An 18,256-nucleotide genomic window follows, 5' to 3' on the forward strand; every position below is an offset into this window, starting at 1 on the left:
ATGGAGATGAAAGAAGTGACCATCAGCAGCACTCGTTAAAATGAAGTAGATAGTAGCAAAAGACACCAGCATTGAATTCGGGATACGAAAGAAAAGATTTGTAAAGAAATTAAAAAATAAAATAAAAAAAAGACGGAATTCCCGAAGAACTCCGGGAATGGCTCTTAACGAAAGGAGAGAAGCTCGCGGGACACGGCACCTTTGGCCGAAACAATTAATTCGTTGCGGTTATCACGTCACGTCGTGCCACCAAGGGGAAAAAGGAAAAAAGAAAAAAAAAACTTGTTTCCTTTCCTGTCGTCTCTCTCTATATCTCTTTTGATCCTGCCCTTCAAAATAAAAAGGGTGGAATAATAATATTTGACAACAGCCAGAACGACACAATATAAGCGCATTGCAGTCCGCTGGATTGTACAATATTTAGGGGCTATTTTGCGCTATAGCTGCAGCCTCTGGTAAACCGGATCACGTCTGGCGTTGTTGTCCAGTGGTAGCTGCTTCTGTACCTTTAACTATGGCCAGACAATAGGAGCAGGACGCCCGGGTTGCATTATACAACAAGAGGAAACCCGCTGTTTGGCTCTATACAACAAACTGGGACTTCTTCTTATTATTATTCTTATATATCTAGTCTCCTGTAATCGACTGTATACCTATCCGGATTCAGTACCGTTCTTTTCTCTCTCTTTTTCTACCTCTTTTCTTTTCTTTCTTTTTTTTTAATCAATAAAAAGTAAATGAAAATAAACCGCAGCTCGCGGAATGGAAAGCTGCTGGGAAAATCCCCAGACTGATTGTATAGTAACCAATTTTTGCTCTGGCACTATATTCGTGAACTAGAGTTGCTTTTTTTTGTTTTTATGTGACGTCATAATAGCAATCACACCGCACAATAATGTCTGTACTCTCCTTTTTGTTTTCCCGAAAAAAAACCCCCCCGAGTTCCGCATCAGTGAAACGAAATCGATTCCGAGTAATATTCCACCGGCTTCTCCCCTTCAAATACTGCTATTAATAAGTTGACATTTCGTCAACGTGTATGGGACGCGTGACGAAATGTTAATGAAAGCCACCTGACAGTGTTGCGCCAAAGGCGACGTTTCAATCAAAAATCACCTGACTAGGTTTTGTAATCGTGCTGTTGAATTGATGTTTATCGTGCAACGGATGATCATTTCCATCACAAATTTTTTTAATGGGAGACTGCAGTGACTGCAGTGATAAAATGATTCTTCCTCGTTCCCATCTTGTTTTTGTTTTGTTTTTTTCTTTTTTCTTTTCTCTTTTGTCATTTTTTTAAATAAGGACTGCGCGTGACTCTTTCTCTCTTCTCTTCCAACAACAAAACTCAAAAGGTATTATACGTAGAATAAAAAAGAAAAAAAAAAGAAAACACGAGCCGGACATCCGCCATTGATTAGCCGCCGGCTACAATCTCATCATCGGGGGCCGACTTTTGCGTCTACATTTTATTTTTCTTCTTCTTTTTCTCGATTGCTCCGTGTGTACATAGTAATATCGATGATCTATTGATTCTATTGAGCTCTTGTTTTATTCTATATCGCAAGTATAGGAAAAAAAATATATGAAAACGACGACAATAATAAGCGACTGACGTACGTTGTTTTTACTTTTTACATCTGACAGGTGCACCGGGGGCGACCATCAAAATTACATATCCTCTCCTCTCTCGTAAAGAGTTTGTTTTATCCAATAATATCAAAGTTCAGTTTGGCATTTCGTGGGCATTTTCCATTAGCCCTACTCACGTAATTTCCCAATAGATGACGGATCAAATTTGTTTTGACATTTCGAGCAGACTACGTGAATAAACTTTGATTCTTCGTTTGTACTTTAAACACTTTATCAAACCGATAAAGACCGATGGACCCTCTACACAAGTGCGTGCGGGACAGTCAGGGGCTCAGGGCGACTCGACGATTTTCGTCGCCCAGTTGGAAAGTCTTAATAAGGCGGAATTTTGGGAAACGCTAAAAATACGGCCGCCAGCGCAGTCGACCGTTCAAAACGAAAAGTGTAAAGGAAGAAGAAATGCAAGTTGGAATATTCTGAACGGACGACGGTGAGAAAAAAAAACAAAAAATGAGGTCAGAGCAAAGTGACAGTGATGACGTCACATATCTCATTGCCTCTCAGCAAGCCCCCCCCACAGTGATGGCCAAGAGCAATCGACCAATTTACTCAGAGTATATATTCAGTTTTAGCCGTGAAATATTGCACTTTGATAGGTAAATATTTTTAGATTTTTCCGCCAGCCATAACTCCTGTGCATGTCGTAATCTGGAACGTATCGAATCTCTTGACTTATCAAACAAATTTTTGTTTTTCTCAAAAGAAAAAATCTTTTCAAAATCTTTCCAGGTAGAAAAATAAAAAAAACAAAATTGAGACAAACAGGGACACGAATGTCCTCGGGCCACTTTTCACCGGTACTACGTAGTAGTATTTATAGACTCTATATGCTACATACTCTTTTTTTTTTTTTTGGGCGTCTTTAACGATGACTTAATTGGCGCGGCCGAGGCAGTCGGCGATGTCGGTACCGGCGTCGGGGATCCCCCAACTGGCCGCCGGCTTCTGGGGGAATTCCACCGTCATCGCGACACGCTATATAGATGAAGTGGCGGGAGCCCCAATTTTCGTTCAAATCTCGTGTATACAAAATAACGTGGGAGTGCCTATTTGATTTGATTTGATTTCTTTTCCCCCCAGCGACTCTATGCGCACTCATTATTTATTGCAGATCAAATCCGCCCACGGGGGGTCGTGTCGTGACGAACGCGGCCGGATGAAGCGGTTGCGGTGTTGTTTTTTTTTCACGTAGACACAGAAAAACCGTGATTTGCGTGTTAAATTCGAGAAAGCAGTTCGTTCAGATGTTGTTTTTGTGTGTGTGTGCTTTCCTGGTATAGATATGATGTGTCGGATATTTTCGCTTGCCGCCGTCACTCTTGTTACCCACACGCATAGCAATTTCCATGATCGTGACGTCAGATAGAATTCCCCTTTTTGTGCTTATAATCGTCATTTCTCTAGGACCACGTCACCGTTCCCTCGCCTTCTCTTCATTCTTTGAACAATGGCCTGATAATTGAGAGCGCTAAATCGCAGTGATGTCAGATGGAATGATATTCTCGGCCCAGCTATAGTATATGACACGGTTGGTTTTCTTAATAGCGCCCCCCCCCCCCCTCTCCACATCCTCGAGCGTCCAGACTGTAGAGAAGAGTGTAGGCGAGCAATATCTACAGTCTAGACACGTTTTATGTACGCCAATGGCTGTAGTGCTGTGAGTGTGTATACGGTTGTTTTGTGTGTGTCGCATGCCATGTTGGGGTAAACCGTTTTTTCTCGCCGAGTCATCATCGACACAGATTGCGCCACCACCTGAAAGATTACCCACAAAAGATTGTCTTGTCTGAATTAGCTATTGATAACTCCTCCACATCAATTCATTCCACCAACCAGCAAAGAAAAGGTTAGTTTTGAATTTTTATTGTCAACTTTTATTTTGGGGTGGGGGATTGAACGCGGCCATTTTAGTTGTTAATCTGAGATTTTGACAAGTCGAGAGTTGAGTTGGGATGTTGACCAGAGATGTAAACCGACAGCTATTAACGCAGACGATCGTGCAAGAGTTGGGAAGACGTAAATCGTGACTCACATTTTCGATTCGCAACAACACATCTTTCTTTTAAAAAAGCAAAAAGCTGTTCTGGCTAGGTAAATAGCCTGGCGACGGCCGCGCGTCTGTGCTGACAGTATATGTTTATCATAGGTTCGTCCGATTTTACTATCGACAAATATACATATAAGAAACAGTTTTCTGTTTCCAAGGTGCTGGGCAAGAGAGACCAACATGTGGCAAGGGGGGGGGGGGTTCATGGTCCACATCAATTGTGCGGGACGCAATCAGCGTCTTATTGTTAGAAAGGCCATGAACGCCGACACACAACCGCTGCACTGCCGACGAGTGAAGTGTGTGCGCCCTGACGCCCTGATGCCGCACGGTATATCCATCTGCTGATGGATACACAGTATACTGTCTGTCTGCCATCTTCTTTTGGCTTCTTCTTCTCCTGGCCGAAACAATGACTAATATACCCTAGCGCACTCTCTCCGCCGAGTTGTGCGTGTGTGTATACACAAACTGACCGTGGCGGGAGCAGCCAGCGGAGAAGCCCTGTATACACACACACGGTCTTTTGTGTGAGTAACCATATCCATCAGCATCTTCTTCGAGCGTCAGATCAAGTCCACGTTTTCAATCTCCCTTTTTTCTCTTCTTCTTTCTCTCTCTTGCGTCTTGCGTGTGTGTCTGTTTGTACACGAGACGACATGTCGGTGGACGTACTCCGGGACACACAACACAAAGTGCCTTCGGTACAACCCATTTGTATTATCTCTTTGTCTCTATACAAGTTATATATTGTTATTTACTCTAGTTTCTCTCTGTGTGTGTACTATATAGTTTGATTATTGGCTGAGTAACCACGACCACCGCCGCCGGTGTTGTTTTTGACGCCGTGATCTGCGCAACGGCGCGCGTCTCCCAAAAACAGTTTGTCTTTGGATGATGCACCGCAAACTCTTGACGTCTTTTCTCTCTGGTTTCTATAGACGGGGCCACTTTTTGCACTTGTTGATTTTACATCGTGTGTGCAGCGCAGTAGCAGACAACTTGACAAAGGGGGCTATCTTTAGATTGTTTCGCGTGTAATGAGGGCCTGATTGGAATCGATCTTTCACAAGTCTCGCCAATTGACGCAATAAACTAACGATGGCCGTGTTGTGGGGCCACTTTTGAACTGCACACCAAAATTGATTTCCTGCTTATTCCATTATAGGTTGTAGGCACTATATTACTACTATACTCCTTTCTCTTTTCCAAGGGCTTATTTCTTGCACCCCATTAATATTTACGAGGATACTTGCACACCGCGCCACCCTATTTATAGACAGAAAGGTGATCTTTACAATTAGGCTGAGGGGGTTTACCACCCCCGGAAGAGATATGCAAATAGCCTGTGTAAATGCTAAGCAGCCCAAATTTAATCGGACTCACGCCCTGTCATTTGCTTTGAAAGGCTAAAATAGATTTGTCTCCATTTGATGCAGCGGTTAGATGCCGATGATTGCGTGGGCAGTGTTGAAAATGCTGCAGCACGTATTGCATAAATGTGGGTTCTGTCATTTTCCAAGTATATACCATCCACGTTGAATGAACAAATTCCTGTTTAACAATAAGACAACCAACATACTTTACGTGATTGATGTTTCAACTGCGGCAGCCAAAACATTTGAACATGATTTTTCCGTGTTGAAATGGCAAGGCCCTTTTGATTTCAATTTTGGCTGAATTGTCTGAATCACGCAAGAATCGCCGGCAACATTTCCTATATATGGACGTCAAAGCTACGTATAACAAGTAGGGAACAAAAAAAACTTGTTGCCAAGAACAGGTCTAAAGGAAGAACCTTTTTGTTTCTCATTTGATCGATTGTTTCAACTCGAAGAAACTCTAAATTTCCTAATAATTCTGCAACTTTTCCTGTTTGCCCATGCCAAAAACATTGCGGCTCATTTCTTTTCCATTTTCCAATCTTATTATTCGCATGGGCAGATCATTTCTGGCTAATGCAATTAACGCGAGTGACCAGTTACACAGAACAAAAGTATTTTAGCTTTGATTTCTCGGTAGTAGTAATTACGTGCCGGTACTCTCGTACCGACAGTCGCCGATTTCCTGGTTCCGGGCAACACTTATTTGTTTTTGTTTTTTCTCAAAAAATTTCGGGTCAAGGTAATACTTGGTTGAAGAAGGAAAACCAAAAAAAAAAAAAAAAAAAAAAAAAATCTTGATTCAATCGTAATAACGCAGCGTAACACACATTCTCTCTCCCATCTTTATACACTAAACGCTCAGTTTGGCGCCGGCCATTCAAGGTTTTGTTGAATGCCCTTTTCCTACGTTTTTCCTTCTCTCTCTTTCTCTCTCTTTCTTTTTGAAGTATTCATATAAGCGCTTGGTCACAAGCTATACACTGTCTCTTTCCCTTCTATACACCCACAGAAACCGGTGTACCGACGACGACTGAAATTCGGCGTCATCGTCTTATGACGCATCCATTCGATTACCATCCCTCGCGCTCCGATGGTTTCACCTTTCGAGAAAAACCCAAAACAAGAGAGTCTATAATCCCGCGTGAATCGGACCCCCACTTTTTTTTCTCCTTCCTTCCAAATGGATGGCGGCGGGACGCACGAGTATATAGCCTACAGTGTTGAGGTTGTTTTTGATATCGGCCAGATTTGCGGTCGGAATTTCCGACACTGAGGTGGGGACGGGGCGACCAGGACTTTATGGCACCTTGTACCCAATAATAGCGCTAACGACTCTCCGTAAATAGCCAAAGCGCAAAAGTGGGAAGGACAGAAATACACATCGAACATCAAACTGAACAAGTCACACACAGCAATGGCTTTTTTTGAGTTAGGTCACCGTCAAAGAATGTGCTTTCCACCGGCAGCATCATTCTTATGACTCGCATCCCCTACAGAAAGAAAAGTCTAGCTGGGCTTTCTTCTATAACCTCCTTCGCGTTTCCTTCCCATTCTTGTTCGCTCCTGGGCGAGCGCTCCCGTCACGTGCGATCCGCGCCTACACGTAACCTTTTGCCATCGTTTGTCAATAGCGGGGCGTGAACCAGAGAACGCAAGAACAAAAGAAAAGAGGCATCCACCACACCGACGTCTCAAAGGATAACGAGCCCTTGGTGTCTCTCTACACCGACGGGGGAGGGAAAGGGGAAGTACATATTCACTCACGCACACACACATAGTCGCGCGTTTTGTTTTCTTTTTTTGCTTTGCCCACTCCATTTGGACGTGTCTTCCTCCTTTTTTGGAGTCGTCGAGAGCAAAGAGAAGGTTCCAGCACCAAAAACGACTCTGGGTTTTTACCTTGCCTTTCACTAGTAATTCAAAGATTATTTTTGCAAGGGATGCTGCGTGATTTGTATTCACGCTCCATTTTTATGTTTTCTTAACAACTCAACCGTCAACTGAATTTTCAGAATCTTTCGTCACCGCGCAAATCATTCTTCCATGTTCCTGTTCTCCTGGGCAATGGCGGCAAGACGTTTGCGTTCTTCGGGCGTTTTCGTCTCGTAGAATGTTGATGGGTCGGCCGGAAGTGTATCGTGTTGCTGGGAAAACGATACCAAATCACGCTTCATGGCATAAGCGTCTTCTCCGTCGGCGTAGTACTTTGGCTCGATTTCAGAAATCCTTTGCAAAAAGACATGTTCATGTTTCGCAAGTCAATTAAAAAATGTTGAATGAATACTTACGAAAACTTCAGGGTATTGGTATAGAGATTGAGTGCTGCTCTGTTGCTCTTTCTGACATGAAGAGAGACATACTTTGCATTGAAACACTCAATCATCGACCTGGATGCCTGGTCCATAAGCTTTTGGGCTAACCCTAGCCGTCTGTCAAACCAAGTATAAGAGTATAAGTTTTAGTGCAATGAGGGACATTTGTAACGATTGTACCTGTGGGATCGTTTCACAGCAAGTGATGTGATGTGGCCATGAGGTTCATCCTCACTATCTTCTTCCATTTTAGCCAAGACATACCTATTAAAAAGATGACAATGTAAGTGCAGTTTAGCAATAGAAAGGAATTGATCATACCCAACAATATGTCCCTTTTCATTTTCAGCAACGTAGCTTAGTTGAGGCCAGGAGAGACCATGATAGAAAAAGTATTTCATTTGATAATTTTCTGGTAAGCAAAGGAGATTACAATGCTGCATGTTCATCAAGTCTTCCGGCTGGGAAATGGTCACAGAGAAAATAACATTATTTACGTGAGATTAGTATGCATATTTCACCTCTTTGTTGAACTCACCCTAGCACATCGTATATTCATCTCGAAGAATTGTAATATTGACTAAATTTAAGTGAGAAAAAACTGTTTTTTTGACAATTTCTGACAAACGGCAATTGGGATTTTCTGACGCAGCAGACGACATACAAAGCATGAGCAGAGGCCATAGTTACCACCATCTAACGGTCGATCCCTGTACGAGCTTAATAGCGATGCGATGCCAAAAATTCAAATTTCAAAAAGTCGACGAATAATTACACTAAAAACTTGCCATAACCTTCAAGTTAAGTTTAAGCCATATTACCGCAGTCAACAAGATTTATACTTTGACCTTGCTAACCTTCGCGGATTATTCTTTTTTAAGTGCCTAATTCTAAAAATTTGAAGCTCATAAATCGGTTTTTGCAATTGGGTTGCAAGCTATCATTTCCCTGTTAATCTTTTCTTAGAAAAATAGAAAGAGGGTTTTAATTTCGAATGGTCGTACATGCCCACTTCCTAAGTCTGGGGTATAAAGAGAGGGCGTTACCATAGATTTTGATTCAGTCTGAAACCTGAACTCATCACTATAGCGGGCAGGTCTAAGATGTCTGTGATGAATATCTGTGTAAATCCTTTCCAAGTAAAGTCCCTTTTTGTATTATGCAAAGACTGCATTAAAGTAAGTTTAACAAAAAGTAATTGTGCAACAAGTCATTTGAACCCAGTCGTAGTCGGTTCACAAATGAGAATCAACAATCCATTTCTACAACTACGTAAGTTCATTAGTACTATTGTCACGGGCGTCGTTACACTATATGTTATTCATTCATACAATACTGCTTTTGCATCGAAATTATTTTACTTATATGTTTCATGTTTCAACAAACTATTTTCAGCCACGGGTGTTTTAGAGGAACTCATTAGTTCTTTCACCGATTGCAGCAGCGGAAAACCAGTGGAGAACAACAACATTCTTGTACATCTCATCACCCCACAATTACAGAATATGAGATTTGCTTTTTATTCTGAAGACTGTCTGCATTTTTTCCCATATTTTGAAAATCTGCAAGTGTTGATCCTTAAAAACACAACAGCAGATAACTTCTGTTTAAGAAGCATCGGGACCCATTGTGCAAAATTAAGGTAGTCCAATAATTGCCAATAATTTATTTTGACTAACTGACAATTTTCTTTAAAATAGATCGTTGGATGTCAGTGACTGCTTTTATGTGAGTGACTCAGGGATACATTGGTTATTTATCAATGTAGAAAATTTTGAGATGGTAGGAAAACCCCACTGAACATGTAATACCCTTCAACATTTAAACATTCTGCAAACTAGAGTTACCATTTGTGGAGCAAAAAGGGCTATCAAGTATTGTCCATCCTTAGCAATACTTGAGAATGATAATAGCTTTGAAGCCTTGGTGAAATTAGCCAATAAATCAACAGAGAAAAAGATCAATCGCCATACAAACGGATATTCCTCTTTGCGTGTTCTAAATATTCCTTGTGGTATGATCTATAGAAGTGACAGCCTCCGACTAGTACTGCCTTTATGTATTTCCATTAATCACGTCACAGTTCATGCAATCAAAGGATTTAGAGACTGTGATTTATTAAGCTTGAAGTCCATTGAGAAGCTAACTGCACTTAAAATCTTGCGCTGCACAAAAAGCAAAGTTAATGATGAAACTGAAATCACATTTGATGGGGGCGTGGCTCCCTTGCTTCAGGTTGTTGGGAAATCTTTGGAGATTTTTGAAATCCTGCATTTAGATTCTCTCCGGGTTTCCACCATCATTGAATATTGCCCCCATTTGGTCAATTTGTCCATCGGAGATAAATTGTGCTATCATAATACCCCCTCAAAATCAGTATATGAAAGTATTTTAAGATAAATAAATTGCAGATTGAACAGATCGAAAAGCAGCATCTAATTTTAAAGAATCTTAAGACGATTTTCTTTTGCAATTATAATATGCCCTTCGACTTTCTGCTTCTGCTGTTGTCATCCCCTTTACTTGAACATGTTCAGATTACCGAATGTAATTCATTCACTGATGGTGTCTTGGAGACTGCTGTTCAACACAAACGTCTCAAGAACCTCAAAGTGATGGAACTAGCTCATTGCATAATTCAGTTTCAACGCAAGGAATACTGACAATACTTATGAATCGTCGTACTTCTATTTCTCAAATCAGGATCGTTTCGTGTAAACATTACGTCGGAAACGTATCCTCTGATACGCTACGAAACGAATTACTTAGACACGGTATATTGAAAACATACTCAGTGAGTCATAACGGGTGTAATGAGTTTCCAATTTTCTGTTGTATGCATTTTTGTTTAAATCTGTTTTCTAATGTATCGCATCTTACCAAGAAGACCCGTGTCCTGATTCCTTGCCCGTCCGATTGTAACCCCATTCATTTATGTAAACCTGCTTGTTCGATCATATACGATCGATAGTCAATCTACTTTCAATACTTCTCATAGTTGACTCTCGCGATGAACCACTGCGGATCGCCTAAAAAATGTCCTTAGTTAACCAGTCCAATTTTATTCTCGTCCTGAATGTTAATTGCATTTAAGTGGGAAATAAATTAGAACCTTTATCGGAAAATAGATAGCATTTCCGACTGAATTTCTATCTTGCCTCCGGAGATCCGGTGTTACCTGCTTTTTTTCACGATACCTCCGACAAAAGACTCCATCTAGCGCTAGAAGCTTTATTTAAAAAACCACAGCTGTGTTTTAAAGAAAGAAAAAAGAAAAAAAAATCAAGCCATAAAAAAACTCGTCAAGTTTCACGATTGAAACTTTAATTCCATTACCTCACCCAGCTTATTACAACGTAGCTGTATTAGCCACACCGTTCTATATGTTGCTGCCCACAGGATCTTTCCAGTAAATCTGTAGATTCCATCAGCACATGCGCAATTCAAAACAAACTTGATTATTTGCGTATGTCCTACTGAGATTCGTTTTCCAGCAGCACGATTTTTGGAACAACTAGCTGTTTGGCTTGAGCAAGCTCAGCGTGTTTCAGTTCGTTACAACTCTGATATAATGATGGGTACGCTGCTTGCCAAACCTCAAAACTTGTCCCGTTAGCACAATCACCCGAAAGCGTCACGTCTTTGCATACACGACCAACCCAGAAATTTATCGCGACTGTCAAATCAGTTCCACAACTGTAAACTTACGTCACGGTTACAGTGATCACGCGTAATGCTGATTGAGTCATTGGGGGGGAATTTCGAACAATTTTCTCTTATCGCATCAACAGACTAATTTCGATTAGAAAATTCTTGTAGGTTTGAGTCACACTTTTTGTATTTTTCTATCGTATGTTGTCAGTCTTGAAGGACATAAAGTTTATTCTTTAAACAATGGCATTATTTTCTGCGTGGGGGTCCTGGAAAAAAATCGAGTTATTTTATTAGCGAGGCTACTTTGCGGTAATAGTGATCGAACCGTACGTCGATTGTGTCCGTAAACTTTCACCATGAAGCTGACCCCGTTCGACGAAACTAAATCTATCCGCAACCGCCCTCCCCTCAACCTTTTTATGAGAATCAGGCACAACTTCCCACGCCACAAATTTTTTTACATATTATACTGAGCCCGGGTCACGACTGCGTGTTTTTTTGTTGTTCGATGTAAGCCATATGTCGGCTACAAGGCAGCAACTTTCTACCTAACGTTTCTGATGTTACTTCCTGGTCTGAAAAACAAAAAAGAGCAAAGTTAAGGCGGATTAAATCACAAATCGGATATTGAACAGTACCCAAAGTAGGTTTTTTTGGTGTTTTACTTCATCCTAGATCATATTTCCGCCATTTTTTTTACATAATATGTTCTTTCTTTATTTTCTTCTTTCACGCAGAAATAAAAAGCTTGTACTCAATAGAAAATTGTACAGTTCTTTTCTGGTAGATGGCGTTGATACAGCAGAGCCGCCTGACGTAAGCGACATAGGGAAAAAAAATCTCAGACTCAGTCGGTAACTTAAAGTTGGAGAGCTTGCTTACCTGCTGGGCTCTGCTTTGCTAATCTACTGTGCTCATAAATAATATCCTGCAATCGTGGACACGTTAACCGCCACGAAGGAGTTGCATACCTTTGACTTTTATCAGGCAGGCTTGATTGAAATTCGAAAATTCAGTTGGTGGCTGTGGCGGTGATCAGTTCTTCCCATCGTTCTCTCGTCCCGCGTGACATCATTTTTTAGGTACAAAACAAAACACCCCCTGAAGGCCGGAAGTCAACCAGAGAGCATCGTGCTTTTCTCTCTTTTTTCACGGGTGAGTAACCGACCTTGACTCTCTGTTGAGAGCCTGCACTAGCAAATTTCATGAAGGGGAGGCTTTTGGATTGATGGCAGCTTGAGATTCAGACTGATGTTGTTATTCCTGTTTTTTAAAATAAGTTTAATTAATATCTAGTTGACATTTTGTTTCTTCCTTTTGTGTTTTTCAATTTGTCCTATTCTTTTTAATCTAGTGATCAGCATAGCTGATTTATCCACTCTCAGCAACCTACAGAATGTGGAGTCCAACACATGTCCAAGTTACAGGTACCAGCATGTTTTTCAGCTTGATTGTTCATTTCGTAAAACCTCTTTCTTTTTTGTATTGCGTCTAGTTTGCAGAGTGAAAGGACTGTTGACCAAAGGGAAAAATGGTACACCAATTGTTATAGATTTCAAGGCCTGTATTTGACGTATTTTTGGTTGACTTTTCATTTTGTCAGGTACAAATGATGCCTTTGTTACAATTTCTCTTGGAAAAGAGAAATTTCAGACATCGGTTAAACAAAAGGCCTTATCTGAGTTAGAATGGCAGGAAGAGTGTGAACTGTGAGTCATAACATTGATAAATAATGTGAGAATTGTTTTACAATGACATTTTTATTGCTTCAGGGCCATTCCTACTCAAGGGAATACGGCAGAAATCGTACTCACTGCATTACATCAAAATTTCATTGGAGTTGACGAGTTTTTGGGCATGGTATCACTGCCTCTTTCCAACTTTGATGTCTATGAAAGGCCAAGAACAAAGTAAGATATATCTCAACTTTTAGTCACGTTCGTTTGTGCATCTAAATCTCTATATTTAAAAAAATTATCGTGAAACAGGTGGTATCCATTAAAAAGTAAGCCTGGCCAAGAGGGGAAAAATAAGAACCGTGGTGAAATCGAGGTTCGTGTGGCGTTTACAGTTAAGTCGGGATCATTGTTGGATCTCTCTAAAAAGGAGAAACATAAAGGATCATTTGGCCACCTGTCCCAAGCTGCACATAATATTGGTAAGTTATTTTTTTGTTGACGCCTGATCGCATGATACCTTATTCACTTGGATGATGGTTCTGCTGGTCTATGGATATCAAAGGTAACGTAATTAATTATAACGCATGCCTTATCACGTCTGACCAGGGGGAAGTCTTATGAGCCTGGGTAAAGAGAAAAAAGGAGGTATCAAGAAACTAGCTTCGTCCGTCGGTAAGCATTTTTCTTAAATGAATGAAAGCACGGCACAGATATTTTGAAAATGACTTATTATGCGTCAGAACGTTTACTAATTTGTCTTCCCTTTAATGTCATTTAATAGGAAGCAAATTGAGATTGCCAAAAAGTGGAAGGGACGAAAAGGGTGGAGATGGCCGTCTTTCCCGCCACAGTTCCGGTAGATATAGTGGCAAATATTCCGGTGGAGAGCCAGACCCTGGTGTTATATCTGAAGATGATGATGAATTCAGAGTATATTAATTCTTTTTTCTGCCGTTTTTGAGAACCTGGTTTGAATTTTAAACGTTTCTTTTTAACCAGTTTGATGAGTTATCACACAAAAGCTCTGGAAGTTCATTGAACCTGGCCGGTGGCAGTAGTAGCTTAGCTAGTGGACAAGGATCGCTAGAAAACCTTGGGGGCGGCGAGTTACTCCGGCACAATTCAATGAAACGTTCCGGCTCGTCAGCTACTTTGCCAAACCGAGCCATTCAACCCTCGACTTCAATGTGAGTGCTCGAGTTTCAGAATAATTGATTGTTGTGTCAGATTATTATTTTCATCTACATTTTATTTACTTTACTTTTCCAGTTCCAGTTTGGCCGTCTCCGTGACCAGCGGTGCGAGTAAGTCGCCCACCCAACAACAAAGTGATTGGAACCAGAAATTTTTCGGAAGCAAGCAGAACAAAGGTGAGATCGAGTCATTGACCGTTCAGCTTGCTTGCTTTATTCTTTCCTCCTTCCCTGCCTATCGCCGTAAAGAACTAAAAACTTGGGTGTTTTGGAGCTTAATTAATTGAATGCTGGGTGTGCGATGGAATTTTTTTTTTATTAGTCTCTCCATCCAAATAGTAGTCCATCTTGTTTGTCGTTTTTTTTCCACTCGTTTCTGCTTTGTGGATGTCTATTCCGATCTTTAATTAGTGCTTAGTGCCTTCATGCATTTCTAATGTTTACGCCAGCCGTTAGTACACGACTCAGCGGTGGTCAAACATTTCTCTCTCAACAAACGGTTCCGGCTTGGTTTTATCCGCAGTGTCGGAAGACCCCGTCGTCAAGGAGGAGAAGGCAGGTGCTGCAATGACAACTGCTGCTATGGCAACGGCTGCTGCAGCTGTTTTGCATGCCTCCTCACCGCCGTCATTAGTGGCCGACGGAGTGCCTTCCATCATCATCCAGGATTCCTTTGTCGTCGAACAGCCGTCGCTCTCACCGTCCGCCTCGCCTCCGTCCAGCAAACTGAACAGCGGTAACGTTCCTGTTCCCAAAACTCGAAACGCCAAGAATCAAGAAGTACCGGTGGAAGTGGACCAACCGACGGTCATCCCCCAGGCTCGCCAACGCAAGGATTTAGCGACCGTAGATGAAATTCCAACCATGGAGGTCAATTCCCAACCAGCAGGTGAGGAAGCCAATGCCGAGTTTGACACTGGCCAATCACTGTCGGCTCGACCCCGCATGTCAGCATCACCACCCCATCCTTCTTCTTTCCCTGTCGGTGTTGTCATGAATGATGAACATGTTTCTCGACCACCGCCTGTTCCCAAACCCAGAAGAAGTCCACTCCCACCTACTACTTCGCTTGAGATGTTGAATGAACCTTTGCTTCCATCCTCGGATGAATTTCCAATAATCCAGCAACAGCCAGTCGTTCAGCCCAGAAATGTGATTGACGTTAAGTATTCTCCGAGTATTTCGCCCATTCAACTGAATCCTTTCGATTCTGAGTCCGATGATGGACAGTATTCGGATTCAGACGTTTATGATCAGCGTTTTGAAGATGATGATCGTGGTGACATACTGGACTTGACTTACAATCCTGCCCAGCCGTCGAACGTGATTGTTTTGGACAATGTTGAAGAATCGGATGAAATGATGCTGAACGAAGACAGTGTTTGTGAGTTATTGGAGAAAGTTATCCAAGAGCACGATCACCAATCGGCCGGTCTGCCTGCGGAGGCTCCTCCTCCGAAACCAGTCAGGGCCTCCAATGCAGTTGAACTCTACAATGATGAGACGAGCGAGGAAGAAGATGAAATACAAGAAGAGGCTCTTCCTCCGAATTCAGTCAGGGACAGAAACGTAGTTGAACTCTACAATGATGAAACGAGTGAGGAAGAAGATCAAATCCAAGAAGAATCGATTGAGGGTGAACCGACCTACGACTTTTTCAACGATCAAACCGTCCAGATCAGTCCAGTTGAGAAAGTTGAAGAAGAAATGGTGAGAGTTGCGCCGCATCAGACGTCAGGCCGCGCTGAAGATACGCCTATCAATTCTTCGCCTAAGGAAATTCGACGTGATCGTCTTTTTAGTTTGTTCTCTACACCCACTAGCGAAACGGACACTGAACCGAAATCAGCTGGAGTAGTTGACTTAGATTGGCTCGACGATAGTAAGGAAGATATCAGTCAGGGATTCGGGGGCTCCGAACATTTATCGGATGGAATGACGGCTGCCTCTAATTCGGACCATGCCAAGACTATGGACAGCGCCGTCTATGTGACCGCAGAAGACAATCAAGCGCCTGAAGTCAGCCCTTCCAATTCCAGCACTTCAACTAATTTTACCGAAGCTTTAAATCGTCCCTTGTCTGCACTTTTATTGGCGCACGAGGCGGTCTTTACCCCACCACCCGCCACTCCGCAACTCCTTAAACCTGCCGCAGTTCAGACGCCACTTTCCGTCCAATCTACAGCGTCCAATCGCGCCGAATTATCTTGGGATAATTACGACATGACAAAATGGCAAACTCCTGATGCTGGGACTGGCGGGGCTGGCGGACGACGATCCATCGTTCCATTCGAGCCTGTCGACGAAGAGGCTAAAGCGCGACGTAAACGGATTTCGTTGGCTCCTTGTCTGAAAACGATGGCATTGGAATCGCCTTCCTACGACCAGTCGGCTGGCTCGCCCATCACAGAAGACGACGAGGACGATGATGGTGCAGGAGAACAGGCGGGTAAAAATTCCCTCCCAATCAAAACCTCTTAAGCTCTTTCCTCCCCCCCACGGCACTTAATCAAAAATCAAACAAAAGAAAAGAAAAGCTAACCTCTCTTGTTTGACTTGCTTTTCACTTTCCACTATTTTCATGCACGAGGTTGGGATTGTTGTTGTTGTTCTTGTTACTAACACTAGTTTGCAAGCCTTGTTGAGTTTGTGCACCCACACACACATAATTTTCATGATTTGTCTGAACGTGACTTGGTTTTCTCATGAAATCTATTTTGTTTGATGTATTTTTGAACAGTTTCCGCGAATTCCAACGAGTCGCACCGCATGAAAATGGCAGCTTCGTTTCACCAGCGGGTCGTGGTCGGCGAGGATAAGCCTGCCAACAACAACACACCCCGCGATCATCACCGTACACCGCGTGACTCGTCTACATCCGAGGATCGATTGCGGGTTTACCAGGAAAAATCCCGAGAGGTGAGGAAATCTTGTTTGGTTTCCGTTAATCAATGCGTACGTAATAACGTCCGTCTGGTTCTGGTTTCTTTTGCAGGGTTTGATTGGTTTACTGGAAGATCGTGATAATGAAATTTCGGATCTAAAAGACTACATAGACAGTCTGTTATTGAAAGTGATCGACACGTGCCCCACTGTTCTCCAGACGCCCGTCAAAGCCAAAACTTTTCGGAAATAATTTATTTCCCCCGTCCATTTAGAGAAAATCACGCAATCACATGAGGAATTGATGTAATTTTGGGGGTGTTTTCTTTAATTTTTTTATTTGTACCATTTATATTTTTTTTGTTTACACGTTCAATGGTCCAAATGTCCATTCCTTCCATAATTCCTTCCGATAATAGGGATCATCGCTAAATTACAAAAACGCCATTTCTCAACTTAAAAATAGTGCGATGATGCTGTTTCTTGTTGTTTGTCGCTTGGACAAAAACAAGAACACATTCCGACGGCGTGCCTTATGTAACAGAATGCTTGTTGCCGCCATTTATTTTCAACGTTTCTCGCTTCATCTACTATGTTTCGAATCATAATTTTATCGTAATGTTCTGTTTCTTTCCAGATTGCCCTATTAATTAATGAATAATAGAAACATACTGTTTTAAAGCCATTATCTGTTTCGTCATTATTATTCAATTTCCGGTGTGATGCAAATGGGGATATCCGTTGAGCTATGACTTACATCTTGATGTGAATCTGATTGAGTCTCAATCAATCTACTGCTGCTATCGAATGAACAGCGCTGTCCCTGAAAAGCTGAGATTTACAGCATTCGAATTGAGTACCATTCTGTAAATTTATGTTCAAATTTATTCGCGCGCTCAGCTCGACAGATCGGATTGCGTTTTCTAGATTTGAATCTTGGCCGCTAGATGGTAGCGCTGAAACCATTGTTTTCATTTGTTATCAAGTGATCTATTAATAGAAAGTCAAATTTTTTATCGTAAAATTGATTAGAATAGTATTGTCACATCGCAGAAATTTCTCGAGGTATTCTAACCTTAAATTTTAGCGAATTTCTTAATTTAAATCGCGAAGCCTTACCTATTTAGTCAAATGTGAAACTAGTTTGTGACTTTGTGGGTGCAAACAATTGTTAGAACTCTCAAAATACATTTCTATCGGTAATTTTATTATCTTCTAATAATTTTCAACGCTCATTTAAAAAGAAATACAATTTGTGCTTAACGAAATAACGTAATCGTTTAAGATTTATCTTGACTTCCCGAACGCGGTCATCGGCCATATTTTGGAAGATATATAGATTGGAAAGAAACATGGTCAAAAGGACTAGTATTTTTCAGTGCACTGGTGGCGGTGCCTTGTATCCAGAGCTTCAAAATTTCCCCATTTCTTCCATTTGCTGAGTCGATTG

At 41.7% G+C, this 18,256-nt stretch overlaps 2 protein-coding genes and 1 long non-coding RNA gene across 9 annotated transcripts; 1 reads left to right on the forward strand and 2 right to left on the reverse strand.

The window, feature by feature from the left end:
- Positions 1-7,013: 7,013 nt before the first annotated feature.
- LOC124336904 (N-alpha-acetyltransferase daf-31-like) lies at positions 7,014-8,073 on the reverse strand. Of its 2 annotated transcripts, XM_046790829.1 has the most exons (5): positions 7,936-8,073; positions 7,719-7,858; positions 7,578-7,661; positions 7,374-7,514; positions 7,014-7,311 (listed from the first exon to the last, which is right to left on the reverse strand). In XM_046790829.1, exons 1-5 carry the CDS (start codon positions 7,954-7,956, stop codon positions 7,119-7,121), a joined length of 579 nt encoding a protein of 192 aa, XP_046646785.1. In that variant the 5' UTR covers positions 7,957-8,073; the 3' UTR covers positions 7,014-7,118. The 2 variants fall into 2 exon arrangements, with proteins under 2 accessions (XP_046646785.1, XP_046646777.1); XM_046790821.1 differs by having other exon boundaries at positions 7,578-7,858.
- A 2,115-nt stretch (positions 8,074-10,188) lies between these two features.
- On the reverse strand, positions 10,189-11,243 carry LOC124338084. The gene is made up of 2 exons (XR_006917651.1): positions 10,510-11,243; positions 10,189-10,426 (listed from the first exon to the last, which is right to left on the reverse strand). It is a non-coding gene; the product is annotated as an uncharacterized LOC124338084 (long non-coding RNA).
- A 348-nt stretch (positions 11,244-11,591) lies between these two features.
- On the forward strand, positions 11,592-17,491 carry LOC124332186 (rab11 family-interacting protein 1-like). Of its 6 annotated transcripts, none has more exons than XR_006916855.1 (15): positions 11,592-11,694; positions 11,789-12,206; positions 12,406-12,478; positions 12,547-12,585; positions 12,655-12,760; positions 12,824-12,961; positions 13,040-13,209; positions 13,337-13,402; positions 13,512-13,660; positions 13,730-13,917; positions 14,000-14,100; positions 14,447-16,372; positions 16,664-16,842; positions 16,919-17,112; positions 17,226-17,491. XR_006916855.1 is itself a non-coding variant. In XM_046788869.1 (15 exons), exons 3-15 carry the CDS (start codon positions 12,448-12,450, stop codon positions 17,057-17,059), a joined length of 2,631 nt encoding a protein of 876 aa, XP_046644825.1. In that variant the 5' UTR covers positions 11,592-11,694; positions 11,789-12,206; positions 12,406-12,447; the 3' UTR covers positions 17,060-17,491. The 6 variants fall into 6 exon arrangements, 5 of the variants coding, with proteins under 5 accessions (XP_046644825.1, XP_046644821.1, XP_046644823.1 ...); XM_046788869.1 differs by having other exon boundaries at positions 14,447-15,605; positions 16,209-16,372; positions 16,919-17,491; XM_046788865.1 differs by having other exon boundaries at positions 11,789-12,090; positions 12,167-12,206; positions 16,919-17,491.
- The last annotated feature ends 765 nt before the right edge of the window (positions 17,492-18,256 follow it).

The sequence above is a fragment of the Daphnia pulicaria genome, chromosome 1 (genome assembly GCF_021234035.1).
Source record: "Daphnia pulicaria isolate SC F1-1A chromosome 1, SC_F0-13Bv2, whole genome shotgun sequence".
NCBI classification, from domain to species: Eukaryota; Metazoa; Arthropoda; class Branchiopoda; order Diplostraca; family Daphniidae; genus Daphnia; species Daphnia pulicaria.

Coding starts and splice junctions, on each gene's coding strand:
- LOC124336904 (XM_046790821.1), bottom strand. CDS start 7,956: ATGAATATACGATGTGCTAGG. Junction 7,515..7,577: donor GCTGTGAAACGATCCCACAG/GTACAATCGTTA, acceptor TTGGTTTGACAG/ACGGCTAGGGTTAGCCCAAA. Junction 7,312..7,373: donor ACCAATACCCTGAAGTTTTC/GTAAGTATTCAT, acceptor CTTTTTGCAAAG/GATTTCTGAAATCGAGCCAA.
- LOC124332186 (XM_046788866.1), top strand. CDS start 12,448: ATGTGGAGTCCAACACATGTCCAAGTTACAG. Junction 12,586..12,654: donor GTTGACCAAAGGGAAAAATG/GTACACCAATTG, acceptor TCATTTTGTCAG/GTACAAATGATGCCTTTGTT. Junction 12,761..12,823: donor TGGCAGGAAGAGTGTGAACT/GTGAGTCATAAC, acceptor TTATTGCTTCAG/GGCCATTCCTACTCAAGGGA.